General features: G+C 34.6%; 1 protein-coding gene across 4 annotated transcripts in view; it reads left to right on the top strand.

The window, feature by feature from the left end:
- The window catches only part of LOC145277923 (sodium channel protein 1 brain-like), a 1,166,286-nt gene that overhangs the window by 773,774 nt on the left and 367,555 nt on the right, over positions 1-24,957 (top strand). For all 4 annotated transcript variants that reach the window (XM_080129995.1, XM_080129992.1, XM_080129994.1 and 1 more), the window contains one exon: positions 18,519-18,653. In XM_080129995.1, coding sequence (XP_079986121.1) covers positions 18,519-18,653 — 135 coding nt within the window. The remainder of the gene's footprint in view (positions 1-18,518; positions 18,654-24,957) is intronic.

Raw genomic sequence — 24,957 nt, 5'->3', positions numbered from 1 at the left:
TGAGCCAGGCTTGGCTTCAGAAGGAGTGCTACGACTTTGTATCCCTCTCTCACTGGCTCTTCTCCTTCTCCGACCTGAGCCTGCTGGACTACTTCGTTTGGTCATACGTCAAGAACATCACCAACATGACCTCTCACAACACCAAAGCCACCCTGATCGCCTCCATCAGCCGAGCTCCTGTTGGTGTTTGTGGAAAAGACATGCTCCCAGTTCCAGAACCGTATTGAGGTGGTGATTGAGACTGAAGGTGGTTACATTAAATAGATGTCAGCTCTACTAGTTACCTGAATTGATTTTTTCAATAAAAGTTTTAAAATAAAGCTGTAGTGTTGTTTTCTTTAGGGCGACACTTTTATCGTTCCACCCAGTATTGGTGAATCTATGTCCCATTTGAGGGGTTTTTATTAAGGTGCAGAAACTTATCTGCAATTTAATTGATCCCACCCTTTCTTCTTCTCTGCATCCTCTCTCTCACATACGTGATATTGCTAGTCTCAGTCTTTTCTATAAATACTATTACGACATGTGTTCTTCAGAATTGTCTGCTTCTTTCATTCCAGTTCGTTTGACGTGTCAATCTAATGGTCTCCATCAATTCGCTGTTTTGATACCTCATCCCAACAGATATTTATTCTAGTAGCTTCTTTCCAAGAACTGCAGGATTGTGGAACTCTATTCCAGTTGACTATTTCTCTCCTACTATAACCTATAACTAAGGCATTTCCTGTCTTTGTAATAATCATCTTTCATCCTTGTTAGTTCTTTATATCAATTGGCTTCACACCTTGTCTGGAGCGATTTCTATTTTAAAAAGTTTGAAGTCATGAGATGTGAGCTGAAGGATTGTGAGAGAGATGGGGAAGCAGTGGCTAGCAGAAGGGGTCATAGTGGCTGTGACTTCGTAACGAAATTCATCGACATGATGCAATAAAATTGGGGCAAGGCAATGTTGACTTTGGCAAGAGATACACGAGGGAATTGTTACTATGAAGCAAATCCTGAATGTGTATCTTGGTTACTCCTTAGATAAAAGTCACCAAGACCAACTATTCATTCTGCTCTATCATTATTTTCGTGGCACATGCTCAATTGAGCTTCTATCTATCTCCCCTCCCCCCATAGAACATTCACAGCAGACACTCGTCTAGCTAAAACAACTGCTAACAATTTTCCTTATCATGAATCTATACCACTATCAGCCGGTCACTGAGGTGTGACCGACAGACGTGTTATAGTAAATGTCTTAAAGCGGTCTCATGAAGATATGAAGATGGGCCAGTCATTAGGGTCTGTGTAGCAAGAAGAAAATCATACCTGAGATGTTGGATCTGGGTGTGGCTCCTTTCTTTCAAGATGATCTCTTCAGCCTGATGGCATTCTGGTGGGAATCTTCATCTCTTTGTCCTCAGGGCCGCCTTTCGACTTAAGACATGTATGGCGACATTCATGGCAGACACAAGAAAGACGACACACGACACAATTGTAATATATATGAAAAATCTTAACTATTTATTTTACAAAATATATATAACAAAAACTTTAACAATTAAAAAACTTGACAATAGGCTTTTCAAAGCTAACTAACCTAACTAGTATTGAGGGAGGGGGTGCTCCCCCCCCCCCTTTTACGGAGAGACAGAATATTCGTCTTCACTTCATGGTGGTCGTGCAGGAAAGAGAGAGAGCTCTAGGAAAGGGAATTATGGGAAGGCGTTTCTTTGTATCTCTACGCACATGACCAAATAACCACCCGGTCATGCTGCGGAGTTTGTTAGAAACAGTAGCACAAAGAAATAATGCCACAATCCGTGCCTGAAACTAAATGTAAATTCCATGAGCAAAGTTTATTTCTTAGATCTGTCCATCTATGGAACACAATACTGCAAGGCTGTTTTCCAGCTGATTATAGCATGATCATTTTCAAAAACAAGTTCCTGTTAAGCCATCATCTTAAATAAACAAACACTATCCAAGTTCCATCATTATAGATATTCATGGTGTTATCTCATTAGCCAACTGACACTCATTAATCCTTGTCCTTTACTGACCTTTGAGCCTTGATAAATGATGACCCTCGCTCATTGTTAAAAAAAAAAAAAGAAAAAACGCCAAAGAAAACTGCCCTATGAAAACCAAAAAACTCTTCAATAAGGTAAAACATTCAGTTGAACCAGATATGTCCTTCTCCATCGCACTGTGTATCAATGATCGACTGGGACATTTTCTGTACATCCATATCAAAAATATCCCTGTGCTCCTTGTCCAAAAAGGACATGTTCTCTAGAGAATCTGACTTAAAAGATTGGCTAATTGTCGGCATTGACAGCTATATACCTTTAAAAGATTTTCAACTGAAACCAAATAACCAACCGTGGTATATCTCGGAATATAATACTGCACATAGAATTCACTATTTTAATTGCTTTTAATGAAGCAGATGTACAGAAATTAAAACCGCCTATTGAACTGCTAGAAACCACTGCAAAAAGGTTATAGAAAATACGAGAGAGTCTTTTGCCTCAACTGTCAAGTCTAAAGTAGTTGAGCAGAAGCTCGGTTCCCACGAGTTTTTGGTGCATAACAAACAGGGTTTTGAACAGATGCATATCTTTCATCTCAGCCATCATCAATGAAACTAAGGTGATTATGTCAGCATCTGACAAAGAGAAACTTTTTGCTAAGAACTTTGCATCAAACTCCACCCTGTGTGATAATGGCTGCCTGCCCTCTGAATTTCCTCTTGAAGTCTGAAAATAATTTGAGTGACATCCATATGTCTGTCCGAGATGTTTCCAGATTTGTCAAGTCTACCCCTGCTTTATTGTTAGTTTTACGGTAAGTGCCCGACTGAGCTCTAATCTATGGCCCTTGAAGGGATTTTAAGGGTATAATATTGTTCCACCATGTGCCCCCTCACGTTTAACAACAATTGCCAAGTCAAATGTTGTTTCCGTGGTCTTATTCTTTTTCAGCTTTTCTTCTAGACCAGTTGAGGGGGCCCGCAGTGATTCACAAGTAAGAAAAAAACAATGTAAGAGAAAATACAGAAAACACAAACTCCAACACATTCTCTATCAGTTGTACTCTGGCTGTGTGTGTGACACCATCGACCTTCTAAACGCTAACGTCTGCATCATAATTGTCTGTCAAGGCCGTGTCCATAAGTTGATGTCATCTCATCTCGATCTGCTACAAAATGTGTTCAACTGCATCAAACTGAAAACTGTCCATAAACTGTCACAAAACTCACTGTGCCTCCTGAAACTGTCCGCCACCTGATTCAAAATATATCGATCTCTATGTCCAAGTTTTTGTTCCAGTTACTGCCATAACTTGATTAACAATCCTATTTCGGCTTTCTTTTGTGTGCCTTGCTGAACAACTCCCTCTCTTTCTAGTGTCTTTCTATTAACCTTACTTCCTATACTTTTGTTTTGCTGATAAACTTTTTCCTCTTTTTTTTTTTACTTCCTAACATTTTGGGGGAGGATATTGATATTATCACACAATGGGCACTTGATATATTTGAAAATCAAAATATATCAGATTTAGATTGAATTTGATCCATATTCATCAGACACCAATGAAGCAAAATTCCCTGAATTTCTATTTATTCTTAAAAAGTCTCAGGACAAAAAAAAAACTGTGTATATGAGATTTCACGCAAATGAGAAAAATTATATAAAGGTGAGGCTAGAAGAACACGGGGGGGTTAAAAAAATCGGGACTAACTGATCACAAATGAAAAGAAAAAGGAACACACTTTGCTTTATGGAACGAGGTCAAAATAATTGACAGGAATGCAAGATGGAGAGCTAAACGCCTTAAAAAGTGGCCCATGTGCTAAAAAAGGAAAAATTACTAAGCAGACCGAGCATAGATATCAGCAGTATATGGGAGCCTCTAATTAGACTGGAAAGCTTTTTATTTTAATTGCTTCTTTCGCTCGTATTGCTAAACTTTGGAATTCTCTCCATGTTTCTTACTTTCTTAACTATACTAACATACAGAAGTTTAAATGTAATATAGATCCCTGTAGACATGGTACCAAAGAGTAGCCCCTTACAGCCGAGTAGCAATACGACTTCGTAGAGGTGAACATAAGTAAAAATATTCCTATTTAATATCTCCCTTTTCTTTTTTATATTTGTTTTTCTTTCCTTTTTTTTCATCCATATACATAAAGGGCAAAATGTGTGTGCGTGTGTGTGTGTGCGTGCGTGTGTGTGTATGTGTTTGTGTGTGTGTCTGTGTGTGTGTGTGTGTCGCAAAATCTTTCGACAGAGGCGACGGATCCTGATGAGATCGGTATGACTTTGAAGCTGGACGTCTCGGGCAACAAATATCGAAAAATTGGCCAAAAACATTCATTCCTTTCCTCTCAACTGGGCAGTTTTGTACAAGGAGGGGTCACTTTTTCGCCGACATTTCAGCAAGTCATCATCACCGTTGGATTGACTTCACTTAATTTCAATACTCTTGACTTTGGTCGTGCGATGGAGACATCGACTAAGAGGTCAGGTCTTTCTTTTTTCTTCCTTCGTGTTACGGGTTTGAACCTGCCTGCCTACTGCCACTTTTTTTAACACCTCTGTCTACTGTTGTTTTGATCTCCCGTGCCCTGCTACTATCACTTTTTTACAACCCCTCCCGGGGTTCCTTACTATACAATCTACACACACAGAGGCACCCTTGCTACTGTTGTTTTTACCCCACCCATTCCAACCCACCGCCTGGAGGTCCTTACTACACCACCTAAACACCCGGGCAACGCCTGGCACCCCCGCTAGTCTATTATATTAAAGCCAAAATGTGTGTGTGTGTGTGTGTGTGTGTGTGTGTGTGTGTGTGTGTGTGTGTGCATTTTTTTTGTATGTCCGGCAAAGGCTTTTTTTCGGAGGAGGAGGGGGGCCGCTCAATGGAGGGGGGCCGCTCGGAGGAGGGGTCACTAATCCTTACAATATTTTATATACTTCTTAGATTATAATATCTGATTTACGGTCGTCTCTATCTTTTATTTCAGCGACTTTTATGTTACAAAATTCGTGCTGTGATTTCATTTCTCTATGGCGTAATGTTTGACCTAGAAAAGCAGATGTTGACGTTAGTTTAAACACCTGCTTTTTTAAGCGTTTAATTTTAACCATTCTCACTTCTCTGTCATCTTAGCGTTGCGGTAACGTGTCACACTTTCTTTTTCCGCCTTCGCCTCAAGGCATCGGGTTTCTGCCCTACCAAAACTTTTTTTTTCTTTTACACCTCTAAAAACCGGGGCAACGCCTGGCACCCCCGCTAGTATAATATAAATTATTAAATCTTTCTCATATCTTAAATCTCTCTCTCTCTCTCTCTCTCTCTCTCTCTCTCTCTTCTTTTTTATTTTCTCTTTAAATTCTCAACTCTTATAATTCTTGAAATAAACTCTTCTATGAAGATTCTTGTATTAGTATATAACTAACCTCTATCTGTAGCCAGCTGAATTCAGAATATTTTAAAGTGTGTGTGGGGTGTGGGGAAGTAGGCTATCACCTTTTCAATGCCATATTGAAGTGATTAATTTTCAGGAATTTTTTCTTCTGTTTAAATCTGAAAATGATTTGTTTTCTTTTGTTATAATAAATTTCCCATTTTTTTTTTTTTTTTGACAAAGAAATCACTCCAAACAAATCATGAAGCCACTTGATGTAAGGAACTAAAAATACCTCTTCATTGTCAAAAACTAGCAAATGATAAGTGCTAGATAGATAAATTTCAACAGCAATTGTTCTCCCTTTGTCAGAAACATCGCTCAGAGAATTTTTAGGGCATTCATGGCAAACACTAGTCTAGCTAGAGTCACTATCAACAATTTCCCTTACTGTCTGTCTGTCTGTCTGTCTGCCTGTCTGTCTGTCTCTCTCTTTCTCTCTCTATCTCTCTCTCTCTCTCTCTCTCTCTCTTTGCCTAAAATTAAACGAAAATTCGACAAGCAAAGCTTTTTTTCCAAGAATTGTTCGTTTGTTGAACACATTATAATGGAGCTACTTCCCAGCTAACTATAGCATGATCGTTTTTAAGTCGTTGAGCCATCCTTTTAAATGATTAACTTCTGCCCAATTTCCACCATCACTGGCCATCATGATGTTGTCTCACCTGACACCCATTAACCCTTATCCTTGAGTGGACTCTGGGCCTTGATAAGCGGTGACTTTATAGTAAAAAAAGGTATGACCGCCTTATGAGATTATTGTCAACTGATAAACCAACGGCTTCTGTTTTGTGTATAATTTTTCCCTTCTATCTGTTGTTACCAATTGTTATAATTGAGCCTTATATATGTAGAGAGAGATGCCAGAAACGGAATTAAAAGAAAGGCGACATAGTTGTTTTGTGAGAAAGAGCAAAAGAGAGAGAAAGAAGAAACGTTCTGAATCCATTATTTTGTTTAGTAGATTTTAAGTAGGCTTCAATCACAATAAATACATACAACAACGATTAATATTTTAAATCAAATAGAAAACATACATCCGGAACATATATAAGTATATGTCTACACTGAAAATAATGGTCATTTTTATTTTCACATATTCGCCGGGTGTAGAGGAAAGAGGATTAATAGTATTGACCGGAAAAGACATTAAGGAACAGGTCCAAGAGTACATAGGAAGTTGAACTATATGACGGAAAGAAAGGACGGGCTGAAAGTAATCAAAGAAGAAAAATGGGGTGGGAAATGTACAACTTGCAATGAAGAATGATCTTTTTTGCTTTATAAGAAACTAGCAGGGCTATCCGGCGTTGGTCGGGAATATATAACGACCTCATTTACTACTATTTTTATTTTTATTTCTATAAGTTTTAACTTCAATTGATTCAAAGTAAATAACTCTGAAACTGTTGAGTTGTTTCCCTTGATTTTTCTGAATTTCCTGAATGAAAGTATATGTTATGTTTCTAAATTTTTTAGATGAGGTTTGATTATTCGTATTATTTGGATTCTTCAGACTATTGGTCTCATCTTCAGCGTTATTTTTACATTTCGGTTGATGTAACCTATGACCTTCTTCAGATATATTAGGTTGGTGCAAAATAATGTTGTTGTTTTTTTTTTGCTTCTTTTTGACGTTCAACTTCAAGTCAAAAAACGACATTATTTTTGCATCAACCTAATATTCTGTTGAACTCGGAAATTTGTCTGTCAAACTTAGGAATCTGCACAGAATTTCGAACAAATTCTTCATGCAATACACGGAGGTAGCATGCTCTCGTTCCATCAGCCATGACTGAATAGAAGCTTTAAGTAATTCGCAATTGTATTTTCCATGAATATGCTACGGGTCCTTGCTAACAATTCTAGTATGATTTTGAGAGCCTTAAACTTATTTGGTCTTTAGATGTACATTCTTACTACTTATTACTAAAAATCACTATTTATTGATATATATATATATATATATATATATATATATGTGTGTGTGTGTGTGTGTATATATATATATATATATATATATATATATATGTGTGTGTGTGTGTGTGTGTGTGTGTGTGTATATATATATATGTGTGTGTGTGTACTATTTATTACTACTATATATATATACACATATATACATGTATATACATATATATATGTATATACATATGTGTATATATATATATATATATACTATTTATTACTGCAATATATATACATATACACATATATATATATACTATTTATTACTACAATATATATATATATGTATATATATATATATATATTGTAGTAATAAATTATATATATATATATATATATATATATATATATATATATATATATATATATATATATATATATATACAAGTTAGAAAAGCATTTCATCCAAGGCATGAAAATTGTTAAACAAAATGTTTTTACTGTAGGCTTTAAAAATAAAGGTACAAGATTCAATTTGAAATTTATTTATCTTCAAAATGCACTTTTTATACATTTTACAAAGTAAGGTATAAAAATTTAATACCTTACTTTGTAAAATGTATAAAAATGCACTTTGAAGATAAATAAATTTCAAATTGAATCTTGTACCTTTATTTTTAAAGCCTATAGTAAAAACATTTTGTTTAACAATTTTCATGCCTTGGATGAAATGCTTTTCTAACTTGTATCGTATCTTTTTAAGATTATATTTTATTTAATTTATTACTTTGGATTAAAAAAAATGAATGTGGTTTTGCATGTATTTATAAAAACTCTTCTACTCTCTATTTCAGTTTGTATTTCTCCTCACACCACAACTCATTTTTTGCAACCTCCTCTTTGTATTATTACAGGTCTGAATATTCTCTCTGTTTCAGTTTGTATTTCTCTTCACACCACAACTCTTTTTGTAACTCCCTCTTTGTCATACATGTCTGAATAATGAGAAAATCTGAATTTTTTTAACAAAAACTTTAAAATATTTTTTTTAGATTAAATTTTTTAAAACTTCCTTCAGAATAGAAAATCTTTAAAATTTAATAAGGAACATATTTCATAGAAGTTTCATTAACAAATCTTCAGTACATAACGAGAAAAATAGAGATGAAAATTTCAAAAGGACTGTATAACTGGTTATGCTTTATAGTAGTCCTCGACAGCGAAAGTCTTTGTTATTGTTATTCTATTATTATTATTATTATTTAAAACATTTTGTGTCCTGCTCTTTCGCGCGAGGACTAATATATGTATACTAGCAGTTCAACCTGGCTTTACTCGGGCCTTATGCACTGTTCATAACTTTATGTACAGATATATATATATATATATATATATATATATATATATATATATATATATATATATATATATATATGAAAAATTTTGACTCATGTTCAGGTAACCTACATCTAAAATTTCAAGTGTTTAGACCCAAAATTGGCGGAGGAGTTTACTTCATGGTGTAGCATGCTCTTGTTCCATCAGCAATGACTGGTTTGTGTTGGTACACTGTTAATAAATTTGTATCTCAAACCATTACAGTTACAGTTATAGTTAAAATGTCACTGTGTCATCTGACGTCTCTTCCATATATACGCTCTCTCTCTCTCTCTCTCTCTCTCTCACGCGCGCGCGCGCACATCCACATGCTCGTATCTAGTAATATTCAAGTATAAAAATTTGATTTGATGTTTTGATATGTTACTGAAATTAATTTTAATAAAATCCTTTTTTTTTACATAGAGGTCACCACTTATCAAGGCCCGGAAGCCACTCAGGGATCAGGGTTATTACGTGTACAGTAATCAATGGGATAGTATCATAGTAATCGTTATTATTGGAGATTTGATAAAGTGTCTTACTTAATTGGGCGGTTCATCAGGAATTTGTTTATGTTGGACTTGAAGACATCCAAGTTGTAGTTAGGTGGGAAACAGGCAAACAGAAGAGAGTTCCACAGGCGTGCTCTTCTAAGAAAGAAGCTTTGTTCATGGAATATACGTTTTGATTTAGGCACAGATAAAGAGTGAGGAAAATTAATGACAGTGGTTTCAGCTAGACGGGTGTTTTTCGTGAAAGATTGGTGGGGGAGGACCAGAGATTGGAGTTCAGACGAGCACTTGCCATGGAAATAACGATAAAACAAAGACAGGTTCGCAACGTTTCTTCTGTAGGAGAGAGGTTGCAAGGAACAGAAAAGGGCATCCCCCACTAGGCCACAAAGTCTATTTTGTACTCTGTCAAGGCAGGATAGGCTGTTTTTAGCAGCTCCTGCCCAGATGTGGCAGCAATACTCCATCCTTGGACGTACTTGGCTTTTATACAGATAAAGAATTGCATCAGTAGTGAGATATCTTCTGGAGCGGTAGAAGGATCCCACCATTTTCCCAGCGACCTTGGCAACAGACTTTTTTCTTTTTTTTTTTTTTTTTTTTTTTACAAAGGTGTCACCACTTATCAAGGCCCAGAGGCCACTCGAGGATAAGGGTTAATAGGTATACATTAGTCATTGTGATTTTAGCATAGTAAACAGTGGGAATTTTGTAACTTGGATTACTTAGGGGGACGATTCAATTAGAACTTGTTCACATTGGACTTTTTCTTTTTTTTTTTTTCATAGGTATCAACTCATTATCAACTCCAAGAGGCCACTCAAGGATAAGGGTTAAAGAGTGTACAGTAGAAATTGGACAATATAATAATCATTAGTAATGAAAATTTGTTAAATTTGATAACTTATATGGAACGGCTCATCAAGAACTTATTTACGTTAGACTTGAAGACAACCATATTGTAGTCAGCCGGAAAGCAGGAAAACGGAAGACAATTCCACAGGCGTGCAGTTCTAATAAAAAAAGCTTTGTTCATGGAATCTACGTTTAGGTTTAGGCATAGATAAAGAGTGGGGGGAATTATTGATAGTGTTTACAGCTAGACGAGTGTTTCTTGTGAAAGTTTTGCGAAGGGGGACCATAGATTGAAGCTCAGTCGAACACTTTCCATGAAAATAACGATACATCAGAGACAAACTCGCAACATCTCTTCTGTGAGATAGAGGTTGCAAGGAAGAGAAAAGGACATCTCCTACGAGGCTACGAAGTCTATTTTGAACTCTATCAAGGCAGGACAAGTCCTTTCTAGCAGCTCCTGCCCAGATGTGGCAACAGTATTCCATCCTTGGACGTACCTGGCTCTTGATGTATGTGTTCCATTTCAGATCTAAATTATAATAGTTTTATACTTTGGAGAAAAGGATTCCATCAGAGTGCTCTGTTTTAAGGAAAAAATTCTCTGTGCTCTATTATAAGGAAAAAAATTCCAAAAATAAGAGCGTATTATTTATTTTTTCTTTATTTTCAGAACATTTAGATGAGATATGTCATCGGTACTGTCGGTTTCAAACTTCATAATAGGGAACCGTTTTACGTCCTCATATCAAGCTCTGATTATTATAAGAGATGAGTATCAGCTGAAGCTGATACTCATAATAGTTTTATTTAGGAAAGGAAGACTTCATCGTATACATATGGCTATGTTTTTTGTGCCATCATCACTCTGATGATTTAATATATTTTATAATTCTTAATTTTTCTTCCAAGCAGAGGTTGCATCATTAAATCTTTTAACCAAATTGTGCAAGTTAAAGATGTTTCTGTCTTTTTCTTTTACCAAACAATATAACACGATAATTATATTTATTCTAAATTTAATAAAATAAATAGATACTTAATGTTTTTTCTTAAATGCCTAAAAGGAAAAAAAACGCAATTGAATAATCGTTGAAAATGAACTCATTTAAAATATATATATATACACTCGATAGACACCATCTCTACGTTCGTTTATTGAAAAGTTTTGTTACAAAAGAACAGCCCTCCACTACCTAAAATATAGACATCATTTTGTTGTTAATGAGTGTAGACTACCCTTTGATAGGGATATGATTTGGACTACATATTTAACAATTGCATGATATTACTAATTATTTATTTTTGAACTTCATTAAATGCCGAACATTTCCTATCAATCGTCAAGGTATTAAACCGTTTGTTTACTTTCTGTCGTCTTTTGTCTGAGTGTCACTTTTATGATAATGCACTAATTGGCTAAACGTTTGTATCCAGATCAATAAATGAATTTAAATTAAGTTAATCAAACTTCATTTTACGATGAGAATATATATGGGATTTTCTTTTGCTTACTGAAAAGTTTATGGTTGAGCACGTTCAAGTGTCATTAGATGAATAAACAAAAAAGTCGGCAAGATCTTTGTTTGGGAGAAGCAGTAAGCACTGCCATTGGATAATCTTTTCTTAATATTTAAAATCAACGAATAAAACAGACAACTCAGATTGTGTGTGGTTGTTTGCAAATGATACGTGTGTTGGCAGTCAACCGGTGTCAGTTGAAGAGTGTCCCCTTTGAGTCACTCGACTTCCAGCGTCCTTATTCCATACCTCGTCCTATCTTTCGTATTATGCCTCTGAATTTTTCAGAAACCATATAATACGATATATATATATATATATATATATATATATATATATATATATATATATATAGTTATATATATATATATATATAGTTATATATATAGTTATATATATATAGTTATATATATATAGTTATATATATAGTTTTATATATATATATATAGTTTTATATATATATAGTTTTATATATATATATATATATATATATATATATATATATATATATATATAGTCCTGGTCAAAATCATAAGACCACTTAAGAAAGTAAGCGTTTACGCATAATATCGAATTTTTAATCAAACAAATGGTTTAAACCATTGCTAAAAGGGGAAATATGATGGAAAAAAATGAAATTTGCTTCATGCGAAACCTCAATCCTGATCAAATAATTATTTTTTAAAAAAACAAACATTTTCACCTGGTCAAAATGATAAGACCACTTTAATAAAATCGGCTAGTTTTGAAAAAATGAATACGAAAAGCTTTCAATGTTACTAAAAGCTACTTGTTAGTGGATAAAAAACATCTTACTAAATTATAAATGGAAAAAGGGAAACTATTTCAGAGTTTAAGAGAGGAAGGATCTTCGAGCTTAATAGGGGTGGACTCTCCCATAGATCCATTGCAAACGAAGTGAATCGTAGCAAAACGGTCATCACAAATTTTTTAAGAAATCCAGATCAATATGGGCACAAAAAGAGTCCAGGTCGACCAAAAATAACCCCATCACTGGATTGCCGTATCAGAATAAGTTTTTTTTAAAAACTCCAGTATAAGCTCAAGTCGATTAAAAAGCCAAACAGCAGCAGAATGTAGTCCTAAAACCATCAGAAGGCATCTGAAAATGAAGGGTTTCAATCATTTAAAGCGACTGCAGAAACCACGTCTTCTTGAACAGCACAAAACTAACCGACTTAAATATGCCGCCAAATACCAGACTTGGGATGAAGAGAAGTGGGAAAATGTAATTTTCTCCGGTGAGAAAAAGTTTAATCTAGATGGTCCAGATGGATTTCAACACTATTGGCATGATAAAAATTTGCCCAAAGAGACTTTTTCAACTCGGCATAGTGGAGAAGGGTCTTTAATGATCTGGGGTGCTTTCTCGTCAGCTGGGACCCTAAAGTTGTAAGTAGTGAAAGGCCGGCAAACATCATTGAAGTACATTTCAATGCTTGAAAATGCTTCTATCAGGACTGAAGGTCCACGTCTGTGTGGAAGAAATTGGATTTTCCAGCAAGACAATGCTGCAATACACACTTCTCGACAAGCACGAGAATACTTTTCTTCAAATAATATAGAATTGTTAGATCATCCAGCATGTTCTCCGGACCTCAGTCCCATTGGAAATCTTTGGGGATGGATGGCAAGAGAAGTGTTCAAGGATGGAATCCAGTATGATTCGATAAAGGAACTTTCTGATTCAGTTTTCAGTACATGGGATAAAATTCCTTCGCAACTGATTAAAAACTTAGTCGCAAGCATGCCGAAGAGAATTTTTGAAGTAATTCGTAATAATGGAGGCTATACTAAATGCTGAGACCCTTTTTAGTAGTTTATAATTGCCTTTTGTTAGATAAATTATCAGTGGTGTTATCATTTTGACCAGGTGAAAAATGTTTGTTTTTAAAAAATAATTATTAGATCAGGGTTAAGGTTTCGAATGAAGCAGATTTTATTTTTTCCATCATACGGCAAAGGTTTTGGCAATGGTTTCAACCATTTGTTTGATTAAAAATTCGATAATATGCGTAAACGCTTACTTTCTTAAGTGGTCTTATGATTTTGACCAGGACTGTATATATATATATATATATATATATATATATATATATATATATATATATATTGTAAATTTCATAGGGAAGGTAAAAGTTATGCAAAACTGGTCTGTTGAATGAATTAATTTTATAATTAATTAGGTGTTTAAAATGTATATATTTATATTGTTGCGAAAAGTGAAAAAAGAAAAACGCACGTTATATATTCATCAACGTTTTGTCTTTATTTCAAGACTTCCTCAATGTGTATTTATATCGTTGTCTATATGTATATATGTTTAATTTTACTAGTGACTAGTTGTTTATAATATGTATACTAACATTTTTGAGGGGGGGGTGAAAAAAGAAAAAACAACAAAATTATTTGTATATTCATTAGCGTCTATTCTTTATGTCAAAACATTCTAAAAATATATTTATATTGTTGTCCATATGTATATATGTTTAATTTTATTGGTGATTACTTGTTTATAATATATATATATATATATATATATATATATATAAGCCTGACGAATTCTCACGAGAATGAAAAGCGGAATATTCTGTGTAGCTTAATTGCCATATATATTTTCATAACTTACTACCTAGCTTTTCCTATGTATTGAACACTGTTGAAGTAAATACTAAAGATTTACGCATAAAATTATATTTTCATATATTAATATATGTGATTAAATGAAGTAGTCATGTTAAACTTCAAACTAATTTAAACTACAGTATTTATATATAGATAATTTAATCCCAACCGAATAGAAGGTTCAATACACAATAGAGAGTTATATTGTTGTGGTGGCACACATTCATTTGCATATGTGGATAGTAATTACACATAAATAGGAAGACTCAGTTAGTCTGAGGGTGTGTTCACCAGAAGCCACCGAAGGCCGCCGAGAGCAGATATGTTTCTCCAGCAAAGACTCTCTTATTTGACACCATCATGTAAATATCTTGTAAATATACCTTTTCCTAATACACTTCTTATTTGATCTACCTTTGTTTGTGAATCGACATTTGTATTACTTTCTACGTTACTTGTTTCAACCTGCAAACTTAACAGTGACGACGAGGATGAACGTAAAATATAACAGTTTGACGAAGAAATGGAAAGAACTCACTAAAAAAAAAAAAGTACAACGCAACGGTTGACCTTTCCAAGGAATACAAGTTTTGACGAACGAAATAGTCGTAAAAACGGATTTTACGCTAAAGAGAAGTTCGATTCAAGCGGAAAAAATGAATAATTCAGCGAACATTGGAAAACTGTAAAATATTTTCCTCGCGAAGTACTACACTAAAAGAAAGAAACGGTCGTTTCCCAAATTCCAAGAACAAAAACTACATTCAGGTTAAAAAAAAAAAGTAACCTCGATTAATAGTATTTTATTTATTAAAATACTAGTCGGAAAAAAAGAGACAAACCAAAACCTTTAATTGCAGTCTCAAAGAAAAAAAAACTCGAACGTGGCAAAAAAAAAAAAGCGACGATTTACGCCGTTTCCCGTGGAATCCATCTTTAAAAAAAAAAATAAATAATAAACTGTAAAAGTGAATTCTTGTAAAACGACAAACAGATTCGTATTACTAAATTACGAAGAACAGATTCGAATTACTAAAATCAAGGAAAGATTTTTTTAAACTAAAGTTGTCACTGGATAATGGATATAAGACAGTAAAACGTCACGTGAAAAAAATTTAAATGTAGTCCATACATCTTATTTTTTTCAATTGTGACTCGAGTTGAAAACTTTTTTTTTTCTATGGAAAGAGTTGTACTTAAGTTCGGCTGTTATTTATTAGGAAATGCCTAAAACGGAAAAGTAAATCGTATTTTGTGGTTTCAGCTGCTAAAAAAGGACGCACCTTGGAACTGGACGCAATAATGTCAAACCGCTTTTGACAAAATAAAGAGCGCACTAACATCTGAATTATTTCTAACTCACTATGACACAAAATTAAATATAGTCGTCGATAGTGACGCTAGTTCCTATGGCATAGGAGCATGCATTCAACATATCATGCCTAATGGATATAGAAAGCCGATAGCTTACGCTTCAAGAACGCTGCTTCCAGCAGAGAAGGCGTATTCACAGATTGAAAAAGAAGCGTTGAGTATAATATTTGCAGTAACTAAATTCACCCGGTATTTATATGGTAGGCAATTCATACTTGAAACCGACCATAAACCATTAGTCACAATCTACGGATCAAAAAAAAAGGATTGCCTGTATACACCGCAAATAGATTGCTGCGCTGGGGTACGATCCTACTGAATTACGATTTCCAGCTACAACATCTAGCATCGAAAAAGATTTGCCATGCGGATGGACTTTCAAGACTGATACCACAGAAACATAATTTGGAAGAATCACTGATTGCAGCAATTCGAACAAACGTCGAAGTGAAAAATATGGTAGCAAACATCATTAAATAACTACCGGTAACATTGGCGGACATTAAAAGAGAAGCCGATAAAGATGAATATATAAATGATATAAAAGAAAAAATTATAACGGACACAAAGGTTCAGGAAATTTTTTCCATATGTAACGATGTGTTATTATATAGCGAGAGAGTAGTAATACCTAAAACGTTGCAGAAGAGGATTTTGAGAGACTTCCACACATGACATCCGGGGATAAATCGGATGAAGTCGTTAATGAGAAGCTACGTATACTGGCGTAACATGAACGTCGACATACCTACAACAATAAATAGATGTGAAGGATGTCAGTTAGCGACAAAATCCCCACCTATATGACACAAACTTTGGCCGAAAACCGACCACCCATGGTCGAGAATCCACATGGACTTCGCTGGTCCAGTAGGAGAAAATTACTACTTAATTGTAGTAGATAGTTATACAAAATGGCCTGAGGTAATGTGTTGCAGGAATCCAACAATGAACAACTCAATAGGATTCCTGCACGAGTTATTTGCACGATTTGGTGTACCAGACACACTGGTCACTGACAATGGAACTCAATTCACATCCACAGACTTTAAGGAATTTTGTGACACGTTCCAAGTAAAGTATATCACTACTCCGCCGTATCATCCAAAATCGAACGGCCTCGCGGAGAGGTTCGTGGACGCGTTAAAACGAGCGTTGAAAAAGTCCATTGGGATACCAACGGAAAAAGCTTTGCAACAATTTTTGCAAATATATAGGATAACACCGCACCCTAATACCCCGTCAAATATATCACCAGCTGATTTAATGTTTGCCAGAAAGGTGAAATCAACGTTTGATAAACTATTGCCAAGACAGGCAATTGTCCGAAACACTACACACATGATAAGAAAGAAATATAACTCGGGAGATCGAGTATATTTCAAGTGCTACAGGAATAACACTTCTTACTGGGAATGTGGAGTAGTGGATAAACGCATTGGTGATTGTACATACATGATTAAAGGTCCACAAAATATACATAAAAGGCACCTGAACCAAATAAAAACACGCCACATTCAAGATTGTGATTATACAACAGCAGTCGAAGAGGAGGAAACCATGGACATCATATACGAATCCTTTAATTTGGAACCGCCTCAATATACACCTGAACCCCGAAGATCAGGTAGAAAAAGAAAGTTTAAGGAACCATTAATGTTAAATCCCAAGAGAAAAAGATATTGAAATCTGTGCGACTTCAAATCTTGGGAGGAGGGTGTTGTGGTGGCACACATTCATTTGCATATGTGGATAGTAATTACACATAAATAGGAAGACTCAGTTAGTCTGAGGGTGTGTTCACCAGAAGCCACCGAAGGCCGCCGAGAGCAGATATGTTTCTCCAGCAAAGACTCTCTTATTTGACACCATCATGTAAATATCCTGTAAATATACCTTTTCCTAATACACTTCTTATTTGATCTACCTTTGTTTGTGAGTTGTCATTTGTATTGCTTTCTACGTTACTTGTTTCAACCTGCAAACTTAACATATATATATATATATATATATATATATATATATATATATATATATATATATAAAGGAATAACAATATATCTATATTCCAAGATCTAAATATTTATTTTTCATGCAAAACAGCTCCTTCATCATGTTAAAATTGCCATAATTTTTTTACGGATCCGTTTCGTTATGCAGAAACAATCAATACCGTCTCTTCTCGTCTCGTACATATGCTCGTAGGAAAAAACTGAAATTCTTTGCTTACCGTGACGATATAATGTCAGGACAAAGGAAAGACTAAGAAAATCCATACATACAAAGAGTGAAATATAATTGAAAAATCGTATTTTACAAAGAAAAAATAGAAACACACACACACACACACACACACACACACATATATATATATATATATATATATATATATATATATATATATATATATATATATATATATATATGATTACTACATTTAATCATATAAATTAATATACGGAGATATAATTTCATGCGAAAATTTTTCAGTATTTACTTCAACTGTGCTCGATATATAGGTAGAGCTAGGTAGTAAGCTATTAAAATATATATGGCAATTAAGCTACACAGAATATTCCACGTTTCATGTTCGTGAGAATTCGTCAGGCTTATGCACTGTGATTAAATGAAGTAATCACATATATATATATATATATATATATATATATATATATATATATATATATATATATATATATATATAATGAAAAGCGGCATATTCTGTGTAGCTTAACATAACTTATACTATATATATATATATATATATATATATATATATATATATATATATATATATATATATATATATATATATATATAAATTAACCTTTTCTTTTTTTGTTTTACTTATTTAGGTCATTCGCGCTCATAGTCCATGGACTGTGATTTATTTCATCGTCATTAACTTCTTCGGATCATTGTACCTTATGAATCTAATGTTGGCAGTTGTTGCAAGTGCCTATGAACTTGAAGTCAAGAACACCGGAAAAGTAAGGAGAACACTTCTTTAACATTCATTGCTTGTTTTTTTCTTTCTTTCTTTTTATTTTTATTCTTCTCTCTTCCAATTATATTTCTCTTTCTTTTTTGCTTAACTTTATCCCTGTTTTATTATATTGTTGCTATCATTAGACCATCACATGTTACCATTATTTTCCCCATTGTAATTAATCTCTAAAAACTTGGTAGACTAATACGACACACTCAATCCCGTTTCCTAGTTAATTTTACTTTTTTGTTTTGATCTTTGGATTACTATCGATTATTTGTTCAAGTTTTAGGTATGAGTTCAGTTTCTTACATAAATTCAATGTAAAACCTCTTTCCCACCTACTAGATGCTCTTATTTACTTTTAAAAAAAAATGGTATTTTTTACGCCCTACCCCAACGTAGTATAAACACATCCAACCACTCCATGTTAACCACAGCTTTCGGGTTAAACACCCCTGACCTCCCCATGTTAAGAACAGTTTTCGAGGTTGGGGGTGTTTATTTCGAAAGCCGTTCTTAACATGGGAAGGTTGGGGTGTTTATAACATGCTGGGGCACGTCGTAAAAATTTACCACCAAAAATATATTCCAATTGCATACCAAATATGTGATGTATTAAAAAAAAAAAAAAAGATGTTCAGATTTGTTTATTTTATAATTTTTTAGATGAGGATTGATACGTTGTTTTGTTTGCAATATGTAGACTACTATTTTCATCTTCATTGTTATTTTCACAACATTTCGTTCGATGTAAACTCCGACCTTCTTCTTGTACATCTTTTTGAATTTTGTAATTTTATGCTAAACTCGAGAACATATACAGAACTTTAATCCATGGGGTATTGACCGCCTTTGTTCCCGAGTTTGACATAAAGGTTCCAAAGTTCAAAAAATGAATAAAAAGAAAAGAAACTCGTCTAAAGAAAATCTGACGTTACATCAGCTGAAACGCTGTGAAAACACCAGCCAAAATGAGAATAGTAGTCCGAATAATTAAAATAGCAAATGATCTTTGTCGGAGGTAAAATTATATTCTTCACCAACCCTAGCGGCCATCTTGCATAAAATTATGAAACAGAATTTGTGAGCTAAATTCTGCTCAAGAAATCAAGTTGAGAGAGCATTTTACGTTTTTGATGCACATAGGAACCTGGATCCCCTTCTACAAGTCCTTTATATGTATACTAGTAGGCCGCTAGGCGTTGCCCGGTCCTAAAATACGCATAAATAGTATATTTTAACGCATACAGAAACTGAGACATATGCATGCGAGTATTATGTTTGTTTGTTTTTTCAAAAGAGTTCATTTCCGGTAAGTAAAAAAAAATACTCGAAATCGAAACCAAAACCTAAAGACAGTGAGTCAAGTACGATAACCATTAGGCCAGCTTGACACAGTCTTTAGAAAATGTTTTCAAACCTATTTATTCTTAACATAAGTAATTTGTAATGTGAACGATTCACGCATACACATTTGTGAAACAGTTGACAAACATAAAAATCCGATCACCCCCAACCCCCGCCCCACATACCAACTTTTCAATTTTGACCCTTTAGCAGCTCTATTTTCCGGATGAAAACCGATTAAAAAGGTTTCCCCATGTCCGAATACCCTATATGCCAACTTTCAAGTCTGTACATCAAAAATTTGTTGAGTATATAGGTCGAGAAACCTACACATTCTCACTTATATATACAGTGATGATCATATTTATTGGCACGGTAAAATAAAAGTTAAATTTTGTCTAATAAATTCTAAAAAAGGGATTAAATTAAAGAAAATAACAAAGTATATTATGTATTTTTAACTGGCCTTTCCGATGCAGCAATCGGATTTTAGAAAAAATAAATAACAAAGGAACAACAAACATAATTGCAAAAAACCCTTGTTCAAAATTATTGGCACGATTTATTTAATAATCAATTGTATAGCCTTTAGCCTTGATTACCTTCCTCAGTCGCTTTTCATAGTTTACAACCAAGTTGTTGCACTCTTCAGTAGTAATTTTAGCCCACTCTTCCCGACAATAATCCTCCAATTGAATAAGATTCTTAGGCTTCCTTTGCATTACCCTCAATTTTAATGTTCTCCATAAATTTTCAATTGGATTAAGGTCTGGGCTTTGTGATGGCCACTCCAAAACATTAATATGATTGTCCTCAAGCCATTTCTTAGTCAGTTTAGCCGAATGCTTTGGGTCATTATTTTGCATGAACCACCAACGACGACCAAGTGAGAGCTCTTTAGCAGAGTCTTTCAGGTTTTCATCCAATATTTTAACATAATCTTCCTTTTTTATGCTACCTGTGACCTTAACAAGTCGCCCTGGTCCAGAGGCAGCAAAGGATCCCCAAAACACCAAACTGCCTCCACCGTGCTTCACTGTGGGTATGGTGTTCTTAGGCAGGAAAGCTTCGCCAGATTTTCTGTAAATATAAGACACTTTATTATGGCCAAATAACTCTATTTTCGTTTCGTCAGTCCATAGAACACGTTTCCAGAATGCAACATCTTTATCAATATGACGTTTTGCAAAGGCTAGCCTTGCTTTCAGGTGCATAGGCTTCAATAAGGGAGTCTTTCTCGGACGACATGCTTTTAAACCAGCTCTCTTCAAAACTCTACCAACTGTATGTTGAGATACATTCACTCCAGAGGTGCTCTGTTCATCAACAATCTCCCCAACAGAGATCCTTGGGTTTTGTTTTACTTGTCGAACAATTTTCCGTTCATCTCTTGGCGAAAGAATCCTTTTTCTCCCTCTACCCTCTAAACTCATAACGTGGCCTTGCGATTTGAACTTGTTTATTATGGCTCTAACAGTAGATTTGGGAAGGTTTAGCTTCTTTGAAATCTTATCATAGCCCTCCCCATTGGTATGGTATGCTACAACAAGCTTCCTGACGTCTTCGCTGTGTTCCTTAGTTTTAACCATGGCGATTGAAAATTATAATTTAGTCACTTATAATAGTTTAAATAAATCGCTATCTAAAAATTATCTGAAAAAAATTATTCACTGAATTAGCGTTAAACAAGCATAATATGGCTATAAAAAAGTTCAGAAAGCACGTAAACCGGAAATTGATTGATATTATACTGATACTAAAAGAAAAACAAAGCCGTGCCAATAATTTTGAACAAGGGTTTTTTGCAATTATGTTTGTTGTTCCTTTGTTATTTATTTTTTCTAAAATCCGATTGCTGCATCGGAAAGGCCAGTTAAAAATACATAATATACTTTGTTATTTTCTTTAATTTAATCCCTTTTTTAGAATTTATTAGACAAAATGTAACTTTTATTTTACCGTGCCAATAAATATGATCATCACTGTATATATATATATATATATATATATATATATATATATATATATATATATATATATATAGTCATCTACAGACAGACTGTTTCACTGTATCACAGCTCTTCAGTGCATCAAGACTAGCAAGTACTTCAAACCAGGATTGAAACTTGACCGCCTAGGCAACTGTCAGCATTTTTAATCGTCACACTATTTGGCTACTGCTAAGCTGGGTATGTGAAATTACAATGGCCAAACATTGTCCAAACGCCCAAGCTCAATTTGTTTACACAAAAATAATTGATTTATACGCTAGCGGCAGTTTGTTATTTCACTCCCCAATATGCTCAACCCAAGATAGGGAGCATTTATAGTCATTCCCAGACAGACTGTTTCGTTGTATCACAGCTTTTCATTTTGCACTTATTCATATTATTTGGATTATTCAGATTACTGTTCACATTGTGTGTTATTTTCAGAACGTTTCTGCTGATGTAACCTCCAACCTTCTCCAGGTGTATTTTGTTGAACTTGGGGATCTGTATGGAATTTCGAATTGAATCCTTTATTTAATTCACGGAGGTAGCATACCCTCATTTCGGTAGCCATGACAGGGTAGAAAACCAAAAGTAATTTGCAATTGTATATTGAATATCGCCTGTAGTGAGTATCGAACCTTCAACCTTCAAAAGAGTGCAACTTACAACTGTAATTTATCATGTACTTTAATCCACTACACCACGGGTCCACACGAATTACTTAGGATTTCTACCCAGTCGTGGCAGAGGGAACGAGAGCATGCTACCCCTTGTGTATTAAATAAAGGGTTCTGTTCGAAATTCTGTGCAGATTCCAGAGTTCAACAAGATACACCCGAAGAAGGTCGGAGATTGCATCGACTGAAACGTTGTGAAAATAACAATCAAGATGAGAACAGTAGTCCGAAAACTTTAAATAATTCGAATAATTAAGCCTCATCTCAAAAATTCAGAAACATAATTTGATATTTGAATGAACATACGAGTAGTAATCCAAAGAATTTTATTTAATAAAATATGAGAGCTAGAATCGTATTTGTCTGCCCAGTTTATTATTATTATTATTATTATTATTATTATCATTATTATTATTATCATCATCACCATCTTTAGAATTAATACCCATATTATTGTTATTATGACTGTTATCGTTGTTTCTTTTCTTATTTCTTTTCGAATGTGACGGTTTGGCATTGAATTGCAGTTATGGGAACATATTTCGCCGACAAATAAAATCGCAAAGCGTGTCAAGACAGCGTCTTAGTTTCAAGATGGCTTCTTGATAACCTCTTGACCTTTACTGAGATTATTTACCATTTGAATAAAGGAAAAATAAATAATCAATTGTTTATAAAAGAAAATAATTTTTTAAAAAGTAGACTTTATGATAAATATCTGTCAATATAATTACACTCAGATTATATATATATATATATATATATATATATATATATATATATATTAATCCAGGCTTCATATAATCAAAAGTAGGAACTAATGAATCCAACGAGGTTTTTAGATAGTGCTCAATAACAAGAGCACACTATTTTATAATATTTATTCGAAGGGACACAGTTTGGTCGCCACATTGACTGAAACAGATGGCTGTTTGTAGCGACCAAATGTAACTGTTTACCTTCGAATAAATATCATAAAATTTATATATATATATATATATATATATATATATATATATATATAAACTTAATTATAGATAAAATAGCTGTCCACAGACACGTGTTTTGTCCATAATTATTTTATCTATAATAATTAAGTAAAATACATAAATAACAAATATATATGTATGTAAATGTATATTTATATGTAGATTCTCATATTCATTTACGTCCCTAAAATATGGGGCGGCTAGAATGTAAGGGAGACAACTTCCTAAAAATCAGAGTCCATTTTCTGTAGGCAGTTTATGAACCCAGTCAACGACGGGTACTTTTGCTAGTATATATATATAGAGAGAGAGCAACGAAACTTGGCACAGTTATTAGTCTTTCTCTACATAGGAACCACCCAGAGTGATGCATTTCTCCCATCGTTTGATGCAGCTCTGGAGACCATTTTTGTAGAACACCCCATGTTGGTCCTCAAACCACGATGTGACGTCAGAAATCAAGGCTGCATCATCTGGGTAACGCTTTCCTTTCAAAAACAACATGGCTGGGAAGAGGTGAAAGTCAGAGGGTGCAAGGTCAGGAGAGTAGGGAGGATAGGGAAGGATTTCATAACCACACGCCAGTGCTTCTGATCTGGTGACATGCGAGTTGTGGAACAGAGCATTGCCCTGCAGAGGAGGGTACATTTGCTGATCTTGCCCCACCTCTTGATTTTGATAGTTTCCCTTAATTTCCTCAAAAGTAAAGCATAATAGGCTCCTGTAATTGTGGTACCCTTTGCCAGGAAATCTGTCATCACTACTCCGTTCTGGTCCCAGAAGACTGTGAGCATGACCTTGCCAGCAGAGGGCTGCACCCTTGCCTTCTTTGGAGGTGGTGAGTCCAAGTGCTTCCACTGCATTTACTGGGCTTTGGTCTCTGGATCATAGTGATGGACCCAGGTTTAATCCTGTGTAATCAGTCATTTGAAAAACTTTGACTCATCTTCTTGGCACATCTCCAAATTCATCCTCGAGCACTCGACGCGTTCTCGCTTCTGGAATGGTGTGAGCAACCTGGGAATCCATCTGGCAGACACCTTATGCATATGCAAATGGTCATGAATGATAGTTTCCACAGACCCTGTACTAATCTTGACATCTTGGGCTATTTGGTGAATAGTAATGCGCCGATCTTCCAAAATGACAGCCTCGACTTGATGGACAGATGCCTCATCAATGGCAGAAAGGGGCCGACCAGGTCTGGAAGCTGTTTCCACAGACTTCCGGCCATGTTTGAATTCAGGATGCCAGCGTTTTACAAGGTCATATGATGGGGCATTATCACCATAAGT

Source organism: Euprymna scolopes, chromosome 6 (genome assembly GCF_053919585.1).
Source record: "Euprymna scolopes isolate OS-2025 chromosome 6, ASM5391958v1, whole genome shotgun sequence".
In the NCBI taxonomy this organism is placed as follows: Eukaryota; Metazoa; Mollusca; class Cephalopoda; order Sepiida; family Sepiolidae; genus Euprymna; species Euprymna scolopes.
This window is presented reverse-complemented; position numbering and strand designations above follow the sequence as displayed.